This window comes from Cynoglossus semilaevis, chromosome 2 (genome assembly GCF_000523025.1).
Source record: "Cynoglossus semilaevis isolate Cse_v1.0 chromosome 2, Cse_v1.0, whole genome shotgun sequence".
In the NCBI taxonomy this organism is placed as follows: Eukaryota; Metazoa; Chordata; class Actinopteri; order Pleuronectiformes; family Cynoglossidae; genus Cynoglossus; species Cynoglossus semilaevis.
In genome coordinates, this window is record NC_024308.1 from 16,830,087 (window position 1) to 16,847,516 (window position 17,430).

Sequence of the window (17,430 nt, forward strand, 5' to 3'; positions counted from 1 at the left end):
CTGGAGACAAAGGGTATGACTGACTCCACAACATTACAACAACTTTTTGTGTAAAGATTACTTTTGTTCTAATTTTAACACTTTAATATTGTACTACAAATCCCACATTGTGTACATCTATGTTTAGGTTGAGTCAACAATTTTGCCACCAGTGGTTCAGAAATAAAACATGATCCCATTTAGGAGCATGTCATAGCCTTTAACACTTTTTCTCTTTGATTTTGAACCTAATGTTTGAGAATGTAAATGTAGCTAGAAAATTAGAAAAAATCCCATATTTTATGTACTTTATAATTTTAAAAACATAATAAAGTTTCAACAGTTAAATCACAGTGTTGTCAGTCCTAACTTAATAACATTGACTGTTTCTGTAAATTTCCAGGAATGAAAGTGATGATGGGGACGACCAGGAGAAGAAAAAGTTTCAAAATCAGCTCTCAGGTAAAAGATACTGTATTTTATCTATTTTCTTTGGGTAGATTCATAATATGTAATAGCTGAGAGCTTCGATTTTAATACAAATGTAGATTAATTGTAATTTTAAAATACTTTCCTCCAGGGGCTATTGTCATGGAAAAGCCAAACATCAAATGGAATGACGTAGCAGGACTTGAAGGGGCCAAAGAGGCTTTAAAGGAAGCTGTCATCCTGCCAATCAAATTTCCTCATCTTTTTACAGGTTTGTTCATTTTCACTGCCAAGATTAAAAGAAAACCCTTCAGCGCATTTAATAAAACCATAACCATTTTAGGAAAGCGAACTCCTTGGAGGGGAATCCTTCTCTTTGGCCCTCCAGGAACAGGAAAATCCTACCTGGCGAAGGCAGTAGCCACAGAGGCCAACAACTCCACCTTCTTCTCCATCTCTTCCTCTGATCTTGTGTCCAAGTGGTTGGGAGAAAGTGAAAAGTGAGGCCTGGGATTAACAGTGTGGTAATGTGGTGGATATAAGACAACGTTTTTATAATATTATTCACTTCTGAACTTTTGTCTTTCTCCAGACTGGTAAAGAACCTGTTCACTTTAGCTCGGGAACACAAGCCCTCCATTATTTTCATTGATGAGATCGACTCCCTCTGTGGCTCCAGGAGTGAGAACGAGAGTGAAGCAGCTCGTAGAATCAAGACAGAGTTCCTTGTCCAGATGCAGGGTAAGGAATATGAGGTGTTTTCAAATGTGAAGCAGCATAGACTGTGATGATAAACAGAGGGATTTGTATTCTGTTCTCAGGCGTTGGAGTTGATAATGATGGAATCCTGGTTCTGGGAGCCACAAATATACCATGGACACTGGACTCTGCCATTAGAAGGAGGTTAGTTCAACTCTCGGTTTAGAGGCAGAACTGTTCTGACTCTTGATTGTAGCAGTGTTTTAGAAGGTCTCAGTGACTCTTTTGTCTGTGTCTCAGGTTTGAAAAGCGAATTTACATTCCTCTGCCTGAGGAGCATGCTCGCTCCTTCATGTTTAAACTCCATCTGGGATCAACCCCGAATGGCTTGACAGAGGCCGACTTTACCTCCTTGGGCAAAAAGACAGAGGGCTATTCTGGGGCTGATATCAGCATCATTGTCAGGGATGCCTTAATGCAACCAGTCAGGAAGGTCCAGTCAGCCACTCACTTTAAAAAGGTAAAACAACGACTTTAGCCGAGGCAAACGGCCACCTGCTGAATATCAAAACAAACGTACAGTAGTGAAACATTACTAATGTATATTACACATATCATATGGATACGTAGTATCTTTTGCCAACTGTATTGTAGTAGTTTAGTACGGAAATGTTTTTCCTAATTTTCACACAGTCTGAACCAGTCTGTCTGTCTGTCTCAAACACAATAAATAAGGTACGAGGATCGACATGGAACAATCCAGATATTGTTGTGGAGGATCTCCTGACTCCATGCTCACCGGGAGATCCCAACGCCGTAGAAATGACTTGGATGGATGTCCCTGGGGAGAAACTTCTGGAGCCAGTTGTTACCAAGGTATGTGTTGTATTATCTTTGTGTAACAATCAGCTGTACTACATGAGAACTTTATTACAGAGACTTTATTATTGTGCTAACTGTTTGTTTTACTGTTGATAATGAATTATTTAAATAGCACATGTATTTACTGACAATAAAATGGTTCTGTTTTACATCAGTCTTTTATATAAGACCACAAATTCTACATACAGCACACTCAATCAAAGTCTTGTGACTTCAAAAGTAAAGGCTATTTTTTTATTATTCTGCCCTTATGGAATATAAATAATTTGCGATGATTTTTATATTATATTAATTATGTATTAAGTTTTTTATATATATATAATTTTAGGTGTGGTGTGTGCAAGGACTGATTTCTTTTGGACATATCGTTTAAACCTAGAAATTAAGTAATATGTATTGAATGACTGAGTAAAAATATGTTTCCAACAAAAAAAATTGAATAGATTGTACTTTACGTCACACGGGGGAAAATTGAACCAAAATGATTACAACCTCCCCGTCGGGGAATTGAACCCCGGTCTCCCGCGTGACAGGCGGGGATACTCACCACTATACTAACGAGGAGTGTGAATGACTTCAATAACCAGAACATAGGCCCGAACGTGTTGTCAACAAGCAGTTGACGGCAAAATTAGGCAACGACTACTTCAGTGGCCAACGGATCGTGAGTGACATAATTGTGTGTATCCGACGTCATGCAATCCAACGAAATGAAATGTTTTGCCGTAGCCAATTGAAGTAATCTGGAGTGAGTCATCTCACTTTTCCCAAATCTTTGATGCACTGACAACACATGCGCACTAGTGGCCAGGAACAGAAGGGGACGAAGCAACGTGCACAGGGGACTGAAGTGAGGCTAAGTTTCTCATTCTGCCTCTCTTAGAACAAACAATTGTTTGTTGAGTAAACGTTAAATGTTATGCTTTTTAATAATAATAATGCATTGTATTCATAGGCGCCTTTCTTGTGTTTGTCATGCAGACAGTGCAGAATATTTAAGGAAAGTTGTTAATTTTATTGCCAACTGCAGCTCTTAAGTTTGATTTATAAACTTGGTTTTCACGCTGTAAATGTTATGCACAAAGTTCATAAAGTAAAAAGCTATTTTTGTGCTGTTCAGTTTAACAAGTGGTTACAGGAATGGATGACTAGTCAACTACTGAAATAGTCATTGATTGCAGCCCTATTAAAAGACTAGTAAATGCAGGTTCCAAGTCTTAATTAGTGTATTGTGTTGTTCAAAACAATTTTAAGCATCAGACCTTCAATAGACTTACTTTTTTATTAGGTGAAGCAACAACAGGTGTGTACCAATTTACACTGTTTGAATGTTTATACATTATAGTTTAATATATCTGTTACTCTGTTCATACAGGCCGACATGCTGAGGTCACTTACTAATACCAAGCCAACAGTGAACGAGCAGGACTTGGAAAAACTGAAGAAGTTTACTGAAGATTTCGGTCAAGAAGGGTAGCACCTTTCTCACTTTACTCAAGAAATTAGCTGCATCTGCCAAATATTTTTACTATCATCTGTGGTTCTTATTTATGGGACTTGCTATAGATTATGATATGAATTGATATATATATATATATTTATATATATACATATATATATAATGATAATCTCTCTTGTAAAAATACCTCATCTGTTTGTATATTGGTAAGAAATGAAAAACAGTCATGGAGGCTAATAGAGTTGTGCTAAGATAATGACAGCAAACTGAGGTGGGCGTTGCTTGAAAGGATCGGTTTGTAACAAAACCTAATTAATTACAACTTTCTGTGCTTTAAGTCAATTAAATTACACTATTAATCAAGTGCTTCCCGCTGCACATTTGTCAGGTTTTATATCAACATCATTCTTACTTTTCTTGATGGTTCCTCGGTTGAATTGAAGTGAGTGGAATCATTCCTCTTATGAAAACCTGTCTGTTACTGTTTTTACTCATACACACAAAACTGTTGTAAACGTACCAAATACAGTATAGATGTACAGCTGCATCCAGTATCAGGGCGTTAAAATGTAGGCGTTAAACTTTGTTTTCTAAATCAATACAGTCACTGACTTTTATGGAACACAATATTTCCCCGGATTATATTTCATTGAGACTTCCTGCACTGTTTCTCTGTCACCTCTTACCTGCTTAATCTTCTGGTCATAATTATCTATTTATTAAAGCCTTAATTTTGTATTTCTAAGGATACATTACCAAATAAAGTTTAAGGTGCACATTTAAAACTTTGTTTAAATATTTTTCATCACAAAGAAAGGCGTGAGTGCATTATAATTTATTTACTTATTTGGCGCAAATTATATCAGAAATAAAATGTGTCTTAGATCAATTTAAGACCTATAGAAAAAACATGATCATCACACTGCTGGCAAAAGCTTATATTATTTGAAACTGAAGAATATTTAGTATTTTCAAGTTTCACAAATGCAGGTCTTTTAGTTTGAAATAGAATAACACACATCTACAGTTTTAATGGGGAATAAATTAACATATAACAGATCTTGAAAAATTCTGAAATGAATAACCTGACAACTGTTGTGGTCATTTTAAAAAGGAAACACATGAAAAAAACATGCAAAATAAATACTGTATGACTCAAGAGCTAAGAATGAGAAAAAATAAGTTGAATAAAGCATAAGAACAGAGATATCCCTTTTCATTTTAAACCAACTCTGGTCAAAACATCCAATATTCCATTTACAACTTTGGTACCTCAATGTGCTACAGTAACCGTGATTATTGCCTCATCAAGCTTTGTTAACAACCCAGGCAGAAGTGACGTTGTCCATTGAGGACACTGACATGACCGATACCCTTGTGTTCGTCATGAATGATCAGATCAAGTTAGGGTGATGGACAGTTACATTTGCCTCGCTTTGGTTTCTGTCTTAGGTATTTTAGTTTAGTTTTGCTAACAAAGCTACAACACAAATATAATATGTACAATAATATCAACAAACAACAATGCAAAACAACAGGTGTGCTAAATAAACCTGACTGACACATTAGGTGAATGGATCAGATGTACACATGAGAAGTAACATTGTTTCAAACAAAGTTATGATTCTATGTGCGTAACATGTGCGTAGCTTGGCCAGCCCATCACAATCATGCTTCATTGATAGAAGGAGCCTGACGGACACATTTCACTCCAACTCCTGTGATGGCACAAAGAAGAAGCCAAATACAGAGCAGACTAGAGAATGTTGTGCTTCTAGATGTTGTGGATTGGGCTCCTAAAAGATGGAGAAGAGAGAGCCGAGAGCAAAACCAGTGGCTGCTCCAGCAAGCATCTGCAAAGCTACGTCTCCTCCATCACTGTGACGGCGCTGTCGGACAATAACGCGACTGACTGCCGGAGCAGGGTATCCACCTTAGGAAACAACACATTTTTCAGGTAAGCTTTGAAAGGATTTGTTTCTAGCACTGAAAATTGTCCCAGTTTCTAAAGTAGGACTATTTGAGTTTTATTCAGTTTAATTCAGACTGAAACAGGCTCCAGCCAAAATGTACAATATAACATATTTTTGTTTGTGCCATTCAGTTTCTTCGATGTCAAGAACAACTGTGTTTATTCATTTAAAAGTGGATTCAGCTTTACCTTTTAGGATCGTTTCCACAGCATTGGTACCATAGCTGATGAATACCATTGTTACTGGTAAGTGTTTCTACTGCTTTAATACTACAATTGTTAATTATATGTGTGTGTATACTACTGTATATTCTCTGTGAGAGATTCATCCTATAGGCTTTTATTCATATAAAATAAGTATTTACCTGGATATTGATATGGATAAGCAGCAGCGTAGGGCTGGCCATTAGTAAAGTACATAATCTGGGCAGCATATGGAGGTGGAGCAGCATCATATGGAACCGATGCATATGCCTGGTAGAAAATAAAGAGAAAATATTTTGACCTGTGAGATCTCAGTATCAACTAAAACCACATAGGGTCCCATTACTTCAACATTCCCAGCAGACTCTACACCTTGGTTTATTCCTGACATCCTTATAATATCACAAAATACATGTGTTTAATGTGACATCACCAAAAGAAATCACCACACACTTCTTTTACTTTAGTTCTTACTTTTTCTACTGCAGAGAAATACAAATCTTAATCTGAAAATATAAATAATCTCTAAGCATATATGCTATTTACTATGTCTTCATAATGAAAACAAATGTGCATGTGAAATATTATGGTAAAAACTGAACCAGAGGGCACCAAAATAAATTGAAATGCATTAACTTCTCTTTTCCTACTTCTTTTTCTTATTGAAGAAAAACAGTTTGAGAACTTTCTGTACAGTCACATGATTTATGTATTTTTACCCTAGGTGGGGGAGCATATTCTGAGTGAGCGGGTGGAGCAGATGCAATCACTTCCTCTGCGTAGCCAATCTGAGGAGCAGCAACTACCTGAAAATATAAATCAAAAGTATAAATGGCGCGATTTCCTTTGAGAATCATCAATGAACAGAGTTTAAAATCTTATACCTGGTCATCAATCAATATGGCTTACTCATATGTTAACCCTAAATAACCATAAATGTCAGGGAATACTTGATTATTTTGGTCAAATAAAAATACATAATCCATCTATATACTGTAATAGGTATTTACCATATTAATTCTGGCACCCTGAAGTGCAATGGTCCATGCCCTGAAATAAAGAGTAGAAGCCAATACCATTGCTATAACATGACTATAGTATATATATGAGACAGAAATGACTGAATAAATATACATATGTGTTTTCTTACAGAGCATCATCTGCACTGTCTGCACACAGGCTCAAGACTCGTCCGTCTCTGCAAACTATCTGAAGCAAAGCATCACGCATCTTTCCCTCGGGTGGGTTCAGTTCTATGAAACACAACATACGAATGGATGAAAACAAAGGGTTAAAGTATGAACAGTGGTTGGTGAGTACAGTATATCACTGTGCAGACATCACTATGCACATAAATAATTACCCTGACATGCAGTAGAACTGCGGATGTTGATGCAGTCGACCCTCATGTGAATGTCATCCTCCATGTCACGACGTTGTTCATCATTGTAGAAAACAAGTCGTCCGTCTGCCCACAAGTCAAACCAATTTCTTTTCCACCGACGCAGAATGGTACCTTGCATAACACAGAATTATCTTGGAAATTTAAACATTTTATTTATGTTAAGTATTTTCAAATATTTTTACAATAATTACAACATAACACAACATCTCTAAGTATACTAGCACTATTGTTTAGATTTATCTTTCAGATACACACATTATACAAGAAATCACTTGGTTAATAATTATTAAGGTTAAAGAATGCCAAAAGACTTCTATTACAAAGTAAGGTAATAATATACTAATTCATCAGTGGGTTTCCAAGTCAATGATTGAAGTGAGAAATATTAACAAGTTTAAAAGGAGCCACACAACTTGTATGAAAGCCTAGAAGTTATTTGTGCAACAGTTATATTCAATGAAAATTAAACTAAATCCAAATGAATTATAATCAAATGAATCATTACTCACTTTGTCGATGGAGCCAGCCACTCTTCACCATTGCCATCTTAGTAGCACACCTACAACACAAACATTAAAGAACTTTTTGTTTTCGTTATGATGTAAAAATTGTGGAGTTCCTAAATTTCCCGAAGTGAACTCCAGTGCTATCTATTTATCTATCTATCTATCTATCCATCTAAAAACAAAGGTCTGCTGACAGAGGCGTGGCTACACCACGTGATCTAATAGATGTCATTGGCTTATAAAATTAAGTATACTTTCACACACACACACAAAAACACAATTGGAAAATACCTGGAGCTACTTTTGTCAATTGTTTGTACTAGAGGGCTTCAACATTGCAATTATAGTTATTCATATGGCATTACAAAAGTCTATTATTAAACTCAGAAAAATAAACGGACGGAACAGCCTTATTATTTACTGTGATAGCCGTCACGTTATAGTATGTACCAAATTACAAACCTCTTCATATTCCTTTTACCAAGGTTTGTATTGTTTTAAATACGCCAAATTAACGAACAACCAGTGCAACTGGAATCTGCGCAATTCATATTATCTTTGACAGCAATAATGTCACTGAGAGTTAGCTTGGTTTAATAAACACGTCAGTTAGGAGCTGAGTTAGATGAGTAAGGTTAGTAATCTATATAATTCCTTGAGAGTTTAACAACAGCTCTCAACATGTTGGTCTGTGTTTTGTTTATTTGTTTCTTACTTGATGATCTTTGAAGATTAGAAGATCGGCGCAGAGCCCTGAAGAGCGTAGTGGTTACGATCACGGAAGTGAGATGCTCAATTAAAGTGATGCGCTTAACTGAGCTGAAAAGCCTGAACTATGAACAGTGCGCACTGTCTTATTCGGTGTTATTTCTTTAGGTCGCGGTTTCTATAAGCTCCACCAACCGAGCATCTTTGCGACTATGGACAGTCTTTAGCAGGCGAGGTTGGGGAGGGGCTCTGTGACGCAACTCATCAGCTGATGGTGTTTAGTGGAAATTTCTAAAACCTTTAGGAAAGAAGTGGAATGACTTGTGTTGTTGGGAAATAATTCAGTCGTTATTAGGATATAAACAAAATCACAGTCGAGGATTAAATACAAATGCGGATTTTTTTTTACCGCCATACAATTATAGCATTATAATAGCAATACATTTGTATGAGAATTGCAAATACTTAATGGAATAATTAAACTGAATACGTATTGTAATCTAAACGACAGATATATATTTTTTAAAATCTATATTCATGGTCTGTTTACACACAATACAGCCGCTGCTATCGACCGCGCATGCGAAAAGAAAAGCATAGGAGTTGTTTCTGTGTACACGACAGTCACACGCAGTCAGTACATGTGGAGGGAGGGAAAGTGTCTCTGTTTACTTTAGTAATCGGCGTCTAATTATCGTCCATTTCAATTAGGAGACAAAATATAGATTATCATTTCCAAAACATTGGCCAACGGGAGGTCCAGGTTTCCATAACGAGCTCACCAACGCCAACTCTTCAGGAGCCAACTGTTTTGCTGCTCAGTTGGAGGTAACTACAGCTGCGCTGGAGCTAAAGCGCTAACTGGAAATGGCGACGGCTATATATTTAGAGCATTATCTTGACAGTAAGTATCCTGATGTTTAATGCAATTGCATTAATGCTTTACACAAATGCACGTCTCCCGACTGTTAATGTACTTTGAGTATACGGAGTTTTTCACTGAGCGGGACAGGCAATACAGTCCTTTAGCATTTAGCTGTTATTTAACCGTCTTCACCTCTCAGGCCTTTAGAATATTATGCTTCTGCTTTAAAAAACAAACAGTCTTTGAAAACCTTCACAATGGTAAGTACATTTTATAGTTGGCTTTAAATTTTCTAAAAACTAATACGTTGCATACATTGTTAGCGTCCCGGTAGTTGGTGTTTATTTTGTTTCGTCACCCAAACTAAACATTTGGCTTTAAAGCATTTAATATCGCGACGTAAATTTCTCGAACGTTTTGTTTTCAAACTTGTATTTTAAACGATTCGGACAATTGCTGAAAGATAGCAGACATCGATTTGTGCATTTGCAACCTGTTGATAACGTTTCCTTCACCCGTAACCATTTACGCGCCGGGCGGGGAGTGTAAGTGCGTCACTGACAGTAATGCACATGACGTGTGATACAGTGAGTGGAACCGTAACGTAATTACAGTTGTCTGAGTTAATGCAGAGCTCATCATTAGATTATGATGATGCACCGAATATTCAAATGACATCATGCGAGGAGTTCAAATGTTTTTCTTGTGCAAATCATTACCTTTTTAATTGAGTTGTAATAAACGTTTAATTGTGTCTTGAATTGTACGCATTGAATGTTTTACAGTATTCTATCACAGTTCACATTTGTACATATCTCTTGTTTGCATACATTTTTTAAATCTATCCCCTCTTTTATTCTACATTTTAAGATTTGTTTGTTTTACATGCTGTTTCTTAACTGCACATCCTCACTAAACTTTTTTGTATTTCGCATTTTGCATTTTTATTGTATTATCTTTGTATAAATAAGTGCAAAACTAAGACCTTTTTGTCAGCTTTTAGAAAATATAAAATTTCTAATGCTTACGAACCCTGTTAATAACATTATACATTTAAACAGTAGAGAAAGATGGTGACAAAAGGCCTGGTTTCTTCCATTTCACTATATTGGTCTGCTGTTGAAAATGCAAACATAAAAAAGACCCAAACATATTTATTTTATGTCTAATCTTGACTTTATGGAGGAAATGATAACTCACCACATGGCAAAGCATTACCCTTATTGTTTTAATCTTTATGTCTATCTCATTCCCAGGTATAGAGAACCTACCATGTGAGCTACAAAGAAATTTCACTTTAATGCGGGATCTGGACAATAGAACTGAAGGTAATAATGGCTCTACAATATTAAACATGCATACCAGGTACCTTTGCATCAGTGTTTTTTTAGGTACTATAACTTTTTCATTGTGCAGAAAAGAAAGGAGAAATAGACAAACTGGCTGAAGAGTACATCGCAAATGTGAAGAACTTGGCCTCAGAACAAAGGGTGGAACATCTGCAGAAGATCCAGAATGCCTACAGCAAGTGTAAAGAGTTCAGTGATGACAAAGTCCAACTAGCTATGCAGACCTATGAAATGGTTAGTCTAAAGTAGACATTGTGGTATTTGGTTTGTGTATGCACATTGGTATAAAAAAGCCACACTGAATTACTTTTCATTCATTTCTTCTGCGAAGTATGCTGTAAATGCTTTGGCTACCTCAAATCTTTTCCCCATAGGTTGACAAACATATTCGTAGACTGGATGCAGATCTTGCAAGGTTTGAGAATGAGCTAAAGGAAAAACTGGAAGTGAGTGGCTATGAAAGTACAGAAGGTAGAGCATTAAAAAGTGAGTTTATTTACTTGAAAACAACATTATTGAAATATTACAGAGACAGACACACATGATGGGACATTTTAATTTTGTTTTTCAATTATATAGAGAACGAGTCGCGAGGATTGAAAGATAAACGTGGATCCAGAGGAAGAGGAAGAAAAACATCTGATGAAGATTCTCCCAGGAAGAAAAAGATGAAAAACAGGTTGGCATTTCATGTACTATGTTATATTCCAAATACACCAATATACCCATAAGATATGAAGAGTTAAACTAACTTTAGTAAACTTTAAGTATGTTATTCCGCATTAATGCATTTTTTAATGTATTGGTCTTTCAGCCCAGGCTTGAGTGACACTCTCCTGCCTATGCAGCCCTCCGATGTGTTGGACATGCCAGTCGATCCCAATGAGCCTACATACTGCCTATGTCATCAGGTTTCGTATGGGGAGATGATTGGATGTGATAACCCAGATGTACGTTTTTGTGTTTATAGTGTTTATATTGTAACCTCACCTTTCTAGTATAGGTTTAAAAAATAACACTGTTTCCATTGTGCTTCAGTGTCCAATTGAATGGTTTCATTTTGCTTGTGTGGATCTGACCACTAAGCCCAAAGGAAAATGGTAAGACACATTTTTACAATATCCAAAGATCTTCTTTTTTTCCTATAAAACTCTTATTATTTTAATTGTTACTTTAAATTGTTACATCAAAATAACTCTTTATTCCATGTTTCATGCAAATTTTACAGGTTTTGTCCCCGATGTACGCAAGACAAGAAGAGAAAATGAGATAGACCTTTTTTGGAAATGCTTGTTGTAAATTGTTAGTTCAATAATCTAATATATGTTTTAACACTCCCCATAGAAATGGTGAGTTGGACATTTTCACCAAAAGCCTAATCCAGATTTAGAGTATAGCTCCTCATCTGCAGCATTCTTCCACCTCTACTCAATTCACTTTGTTTTAGATTATCACTTAGTTTTCCACAAGCTACCAAATAATTTACCTAAAGTATATAATATTTGTGTACTCTAGGTTATTTTGTCAAGAAGTATAGTTGCACCTTAGTATGTTCTTCACATGTATATGCTAACATGCTCAGAAATCATGGATTTTGGCTTTAGCTTACTTGAAATTTTAGTTTTATAAAGAACTATTTTAGATAAATTAACAGCCTGCTGATAAGAGTTTTAAATACAGACATCCATTCAAGTAATGGTGGATATAATACATTATATGTCAGATTTTCAGTTTCTACCTCCATAGGGAATAGGTCGTCACTGCATATGACTGCAATTATTACTGATATTAGAAATCTGTTTTTGATTAGCTTTGACCAAAACATCATGTAGACAAATTTGTTACTGTTTTTAATGTATTTTGGTACTAAGTGTCAGTCAAGGCAATTTGTCCCTGTGTTTCTTTAACTAAATGAGGTATTTAAGCACTTTGAATTAAATTCTCCCCTTAAGATATTTGATACTGCAGGCTTGGTTCTACTTTGAAAACCTTGTCACAGTACAGTAATACAGTACGTTCAAAGCATATTAGAAAATATATGGAGTGTATTTTATATTATATGAGACTATATTTTGTGTAAACAATTTTATTTCCAAAGATATATTTGTTATTGTTTTTTCTTGAACAGACAAATTTTATTTCACCAGATTTTATTGTCCATCATTCTGAACTGTGAATATCACATTTATGTGGCAGCAACAAATAAAAACAGCCAAAGTCTTTTGTAAACACAGTATTTTATACCAAATAAATATTTACCTTAATTTATTTTTTTAATTATTTTGTTCTTTCCCTGTTAATGATCCCGTGTCATTAGAAAACCTCTGTTCATACATTAAAATTTTTTTTATACTGTATAACCCTCAAAGCTTTTTGACTGCAGACTCCCTCCTCTGCCACCATTTTCAAGGTGCAAACTGGTAAACAATCAAAATAAAGAATACAATATAACTTTATGTACTTTATACAACAAGTGGACTGATATAGAATGGCCATCCATTTTTACTTCTTAACACCAAAAACCTCAAACAACACCAACCTTTGTTTACCACATACATGGTGATGAACCAGTTGACAAAGTTAAATGGGATTCATGAATGAATATGGATTCTTTTAAAAATCATCCTCAGACTCTTCATCCCAGCTACATCTTTCTGCGGTGGGCTTGCTGAAGTCCACTTCTAAGTCATAGACAAAATCGGGATCATCTTTGTGCTTTCGATTCTTCTCAAACAGTTCGTCCATCTGGCCTTTCTTACGAGCTAGCTCATCGTCGCCAAGTTTGTTCAGGTCTTCATCGGTGTCTAAGTGGAATGAGGCTAAACTGTGCTCCAGGCTGAAGCCCTGCAGGTGGTCTCGCAGGATTATATGAAGCTTTTCTAGCTGGCCTTGGGACACATTCTCGAGATAGTCCTTGTGCCGAGGGTGGTTCTTCAGTCTTTCTGCAGCCATGTTATAATCTTAGAAACAGAAGAAAAGCACACTTGAGGGTTTAAAATCCAAGGAAAAAGTTAATGATCTCACTTGAAACAAGCAATTCCATTCCTGTCTCTAATCGCTGAATATGTTTTATTTATCATTATCAATAATCATGCATGTTTATACTGAAAAGCAGCAGCACTCTGATGTCAATCTGGAAATTTAGTGTAGCGTGTACTACGCTGTTTACAAACAACAACGAAGTAAAGCGAGGTATATAGATTAAACATAGTAACCTCTTTACCTGAATATTTTGAGAAATTCCGCACAGGTATAATTCTCTTTCGCACTTTGTTCGTATCTAATTGTTGATAAATTAAAATTATAGATGGAGGAGAGAACTGCACTCCGCATCGCTTTGCCTGGAAACGCATTATATCTGTTCGCAAATCGATGGAAATTGGTGTCCAGCGTCAAAAAACTAACGCACAAAAGACATAGCATTCAGATTTTAACTTTAGCATCTAAAAGGGTAATGGAAAATTCAAAAACAGTTCAATGTTGTATTTTGTTGTCAGTCTGGTGGTGCGTTTGTTATGGCAGTATGTAGGTCGTATACTATAGTGGTCCTTCGTAAAGCCTAACTCTATTTCCACAAAATATATACATTTGCGTTATTTTAAAATATTTATACAAATTTTTAAGCTAAAAATATATTATTCTGGTACAATTTATTTGAATGTGATCAATGAGCATGGTTATAAGACAAATACTGTAATGTATTTCTTATTTTTAATTTGGCAAAACTGAAGCCACCGAAAAACTACAAAAGGGTCTTTCACGTTAATGTGCGGCGACCGGAAATGTAAAATCACATATATTGCCAGATGTCTGACTCCGACTGTAACTTGTTCAGAATATTTAATGTTATTGAAAATAGACAATTTGTTATAATTATTTTGTCATTTAGATGTATTTTACATTGCTTTTTGCGTTGACCTGTTTGGTAACATGTCATGGTTTCGTCGGTACAGGTAAGGATTAATGCTTTAAAACTAAACACTGTAGCCTTTATTATATGTTTTTGTATATGAGAGGTATAACCGTAGTTGAAGTCGCTAAGATCTAAATAAGTATTATAGCAGTTATAGCAATATAAATCCTGAAATACAATATTTGGTTTTTAGTATATCTTCATGCTAATGCTTCTGTAATGTAGATATACAGTATTCTCAGTAGTATTGGATACAGCAATTTCATTTCATGTCAGTGAAAAAGTACACCCTATTTTATGGATTTGATCATCTTGTCCATTAAAACTTTTCAGATGAGAAAAATGAGAGTCATTGTGGTCTTCTGAAGTCTGTTCTTGACTACACACTGTTGTCAGTGAAGATGGACAAAAATGGGTTCCACAGGTACTGGCTAAGTAACTTGACTAATGGTTTACTAATGTTCAATATTAATTATTACTGAAATTCTAAATGCTTTATCATGTTTAGGGAAGTGATAACAACTGTTCAACTTGGTTCTATTGTACCAAGTAGTATAAGAATTTCGCTGGTGTACCAGTGGCCAAAGGGCGTTTTCATTGATCCATACCAGGTTACATCCCAGAAAGAGCACAGTAATTGGCAGGTGAGAGTAATGATTGAAATCACCATTTATATTTGATATCAGACAAAATAAATAAACACAGCTAATTATATTTGTTGAAAAGTTTTTGACACGTTGAATTTTCTTTTTACAAATATATTACTATATATTTCTTACCTCTTGTAAGATATTAATAGATTCAGCCATTGATCTGGAAGTCCCTGCTCACAAGACAGAAGGATTTGTCAGCTACGCGTATCCCACCAATGGGCCAAGTCTCAGACTGAGAAAAGTTATAATTCCAATACATGGACGCTACCACGAGCCATCAGCTGTTGGAAAAACATTCATATCTGTTGACATACCAGCTCCAGATTTGTTGATACGGTCTGACGAATGTAAGCAGTCTATTTTTCTACAGTGCTAAGTTTGTTAAATGTAGTGTATATAGTATTTAGTTGTGGTTATCAATATCAAAAGAACGCTGAGATTAGCTAAAGACACCTGTAAATCTGTACAAGATAATTACTTACAGAAGCATTTACTTTTTCCCCACATATGTACTATACACATATCCAACTTTGGATAGAGATGAACCACCCTTATATGAAATAATTACTGTTTTAAAGTCCAAATCAGATCAGCACCATATTAAAAACAAATTATCTGCCAAAGCTAAAGGCTGATCTGTCATTTAACCTTTTTTTTTAGGTTTTCTGAGCAAAGCTAAAAGAAAAAAACGGCTTACATATCATATCAGTAACAAAACTGTCAAAGCTTCCCCTCAAATGTCCCAGCAGAACTCGTGAAAATTCCTATCTTCACACACCTTTGCAATTATAATTGTGTTCTTTTAATACTGTTCTCTTGTTAGGGTTTTATTTGCCCTATTCAAAATAAATTTTGTTACATTTTAATATAGTTTGCTGGCACAGCACTTTTATTAATTTGGGTTTTGTACATCATTAAACTGTTAAACTAAACTCAGAAATATAAGCTTTTATCTTTATAAGATACATTTATCTGAAGCTGTTGTGTGACTTTATCATAACCTTCTCCCTTTAAGGTACAAACCTCAGCGACATGGATCCACACACTGTTGTGAATGCCCCCTGCACTGCTGATAATGCAAGCATATGTTCTTGGGTTAAAGTTCATTTTCAGGTGGTTCTTTCCAAGGTCATAACTGTAAAAAAATATTTTGTACTAATTAATTGCTTATTTTTGTCATTCTTTTAATCAAAACATATCTTATATCATGTAGGAACTCGGTCACATGAGTTTTCAGCTTCCTGTTGGTGACAGCTCATTGGTGCTACCTGTATGTGGAGGGACTCTACTGGTGACGTTGATCTGCTGTGTGGTGCTGTCCAAATACATGTGGACTCATCGAACTGTTCAGTGAAGATTATAATAACAACATTTTTTATTTAAAAAACTATAGGTGATGGTGAACTGTTGTAAAGTTCAAAGAATATCAGAGGTGATAAACAGATAAAGTTTCACAGTAGGAGTAGTAGGAGAGATTTGAATCTGCTCAGTGATCCAGATAATCTAGTTATTCTGCCAACTATTTTTGAATTATTAGCTAATTAGCCTACTTTGACCTCTGTGGAATTTCCCTGGTTATAGAAGTGAATAGGAGCGTTTCCCGTGACTTCCTGGAAGATGATATTTGTTTTTAAAAAAATCTGAAAATGCAGTGTAACCAGTTGTCACAAAGGACTGAGAACTGTGTAAACTTATTGTGATTATTGCACTGGTTTTGTACTTTTAATCTTGTACACTGTGTGACAGGATCGTTTATTATTTCTCCGATTCAAGTGTCAGATTATAAACTTTAACTGCAGGTTTAACTGCATCTTAGATCTTTAGTTAGATCTTTTAGGTTTGTTAAGATGTTTATTAAACTAATGAATATACTGTACATACAATATATGTAAATAAATGCAACTCTTTTTTTTTTCTAGGCCTGGTAGGTTTTTTTTTTTTTTATTGCAGATTTTGCTTTCTAAATGTTGACAACAGTAGATGAATATACTTTCTTTCTTGCTTAACAGAATTACACATTTCTTAATTCCAGCTCATTTTATGTGTGCAATGCAAACCAGATTTGTATCTTTAAATACAAACCGTGATGTCCAATGAGACAATAATAGTTAAATTATTATTGGCCTGGATGGCCTATTTGCCAAACCAAGATTCGTTTTTTTATTTCTATCATCCCGAATTCTTTTCAGTGATTACATTTTACCTTAAAATCTTCAGAAATATTTAAAATGTTTCTGTATGCTTATTTCAATACCTTTGCGGATTAAATTATGTTTGTGATTTATAACGCAAACGTTAGGCGTCTTTAAAAAAAGTATATCCTCCACTGAATTCATTACTGAACAATTTATAAAAAATGTTTTCCTTATTTTAAAAGTACGTGAATTATTTATTTAAGACAGAATTC

At 35.3% G+C, this 17,430-nt stretch overlaps 5 protein-coding genes and 1 non-coding gene across 7 annotated transcripts in view; 3 read left to right on the top strand and 3 right to left on the bottom strand.

Moving 5' to 3' along the window:
• Positions 1 to 4,233, top strand: part of LOC103376678 (vacuolar protein sorting-associated protein 4B-like) — a 5,572-nt gene extending 1,339 nt beyond the window's left edge. Inside the window, 9 exon segments of the mRNA XM_008307144.3 lie at positions 1 to 13; positions 383 to 441; positions 560 to 679; positions 752 to 908; positions 1,001 to 1,149; positions 1,230 to 1,311; positions 1,408 to 1,627; positions 1,843 to 1,983; positions 3,365 to 4,233. The exon segment at positions 1 to 13 is cut by the window's left edge and continues 40 nt beyond it. Coding sequence (XP_008305366.1) covers positions 1 to 13; positions 383 to 441; positions 560 to 679; positions 752 to 908; positions 1,001 to 1,149; positions 1,230 to 1,311; positions 1,408 to 1,627; positions 1,843 to 1,983; positions 3,365 to 3,466 — 1,043 coding nt within the window. The 3' untranslated portion in view covers positions 3,467 to 4,233.
• trnad-guc (transfer RNA aspartic acid (anticodon GUC)) lies at positions 2,482 to 2,553 on the bottom strand. Its single transcript has one exon. It is a non-coding gene; the product is annotated as a tRNA-Asp (tRNA).
• Positions 4,234 to 4,373: 140 nt separating the features above from the next.
• plekhb2 (pleckstrin homology domain containing, family B (evectins) member 2) lies at positions 4,374 to 8,420 on the bottom strand. The gene is made up of 8 exons (XM_008307142.3): positions 8,251 to 8,420; positions 7,539 to 7,588; positions 6,988 to 7,140; positions 6,775 to 6,877; positions 6,635 to 6,674; positions 6,344 to 6,430; positions 5,786 to 5,894; positions 4,374 to 5,381 (listed from the first exon to the last, which is right to left on the bottom strand). The coding sequence occupies exons 2-8, from the start codon at positions 7,573 to 7,575 to the stop codon at positions 5,245 to 5,247; spliced, it is 666 nt and encodes a 221-aa protein (XP_008305364.1). The 5' UTR covers positions 7,576 to 7,588; positions 8,251 to 8,420; the 3' UTR covers positions 4,374 to 5,244.
• A 437-nt stretch (positions 8,421 to 8,857) lies between these two features.
• ing5a (inhibitor of growth family, member 5a) lies at positions 8,858 to 12,721 on the top strand. The gene is made up of 8 exons (XM_008307140.3): positions 8,858 to 9,147; positions 10,365 to 10,436; positions 10,525 to 10,691; positions 10,832 to 10,943; positions 11,037 to 11,136; positions 11,272 to 11,407; positions 11,496 to 11,557; positions 11,686 to 12,721. The coding sequence occupies exons 1-8, from the start codon at positions 9,111 to 9,113 to the stop codon at positions 11,723 to 11,725; spliced, it is 726 nt and encodes a 241-aa protein (XP_008305362.1). The 5' UTR covers positions 8,858 to 9,110; the 3' UTR covers positions 11,726 to 12,721.
• Positions 12,591 to 14,018, bottom strand: cep19 (centrosomal protein 19). The gene is made up of 2 exons (XM_008307139.3): positions 13,681 to 14,018; positions 12,591 to 13,417 (listed from the first exon to the last, which is right to left on the bottom strand). Exons 1-2 carry the CDS (start codon positions 13,808 to 13,810, stop codon positions 13,071 to 13,073), a joined length of 477 nt encoding a protein of 158 aa, XP_008305361.1. The 5' UTR covers positions 13,811 to 14,018; the 3' UTR covers positions 12,591 to 13,070.
• Positions 14,019 to 14,221: 203 nt separating this feature from the next.
• pigx (phosphatidylinositol glycan anchor biosynthesis, class X) lies at positions 14,222 to 16,688 on the top strand. Of its 2 annotated transcripts, none has more exons than XM_008307137.3 (6): positions 14,222 to 14,410; positions 14,704 to 14,794; positions 14,879 to 15,014; positions 15,160 to 15,370; positions 16,039 to 16,151; positions 16,237 to 16,688. In XM_008307137.3, the coding sequence occupies exons 1-6, from the start codon at positions 14,347 to 14,349 to the stop codon at positions 16,375 to 16,377; spliced, it is 756 nt and encodes a 251-aa protein (XP_008305359.1). In that variant the 5' UTR covers positions 14,222 to 14,346; the 3' UTR covers positions 16,378 to 16,688. The 2 variants fall into 2 exon arrangements, with proteins under 2 accessions (XP_008305359.1, XP_008305360.1); XM_008307138.3 differs by having other exon boundaries at positions 14,223 to 14,410; positions 16,039 to 16,136.
• Positions 16,689 to 17,430: the final 742 nt, after the last annotated feature.

Coding starts and splice junctions, on each gene's coding strand:
- plekhb2 (XM_008307142.3), bottom strand. CDS start 7,575: ATGGCAATGGTGAAGAGTGGCTGGCTCCATCGACAAA. Junction 6,675..6,774: donor GACAGTGCAGATGATGCTCT/GTAAGAAAACAC, acceptor TCTTTATTTCAG/GGCATGGACCATTGCACTTC. Junction 5,382..5,785: donor TTATCCATATCAATATCCAG/GTAAATACTTAT, acceptor TTGTTTCCTAAG/GTGGATACCCTGCTCCGGCA.
- ing5a (XM_008307140.3), top strand. CDS start 9,111: ATGGCGACGGCTATATATTTAGAGCATTATCTTGACA. Junction 10,944..11,036: donor AGAAGGTAGAGCATTAAAAA/GTGAGTTTATTT, acceptor TCAATTATATAG/AGAACGAGTCGCGAGGATTG. Junction 11,558..11,685: donor ACTAAGCCCAAAGGAAAATG/GTAAGACACATT, acceptor CAAATTTTACAG/GTTTTGTCCCCGATGTACGC.
- cep19 (XM_008307139.3), bottom strand. CDS start 13,810: ATGCGTTTCCAGGCAAAGCGATGCGGAGTGCAGTTCTCTCCTCCATCT. Junction 13,418..13,680: donor GAATTTCTCAAAATATTCAG/GTAAAGAGGTTA, acceptor TCTGTTTCTAAG/ATTATAACATGGCTGCAGAA.
- pigx (XM_008307137.3), top strand. CDS start 14,347: ATGTATTTTACATTGCTTTTTGCGTTGACCTGTTTGGTAACATGTCAT. Junction 15,371..16,038: donor GTTGATACGGTCTGACGAAT/GTAAGCAGTCTA, acceptor TCTCCCTTTAAG/GTACAAACCTCAGCGACATG. Junction 16,152..16,236: donor TTCAGGTGGTTCTTTCCAAG/GTCATAACTGTA, acceptor TATATCATGTAG/GAACTCGGTCACATGAGTTT.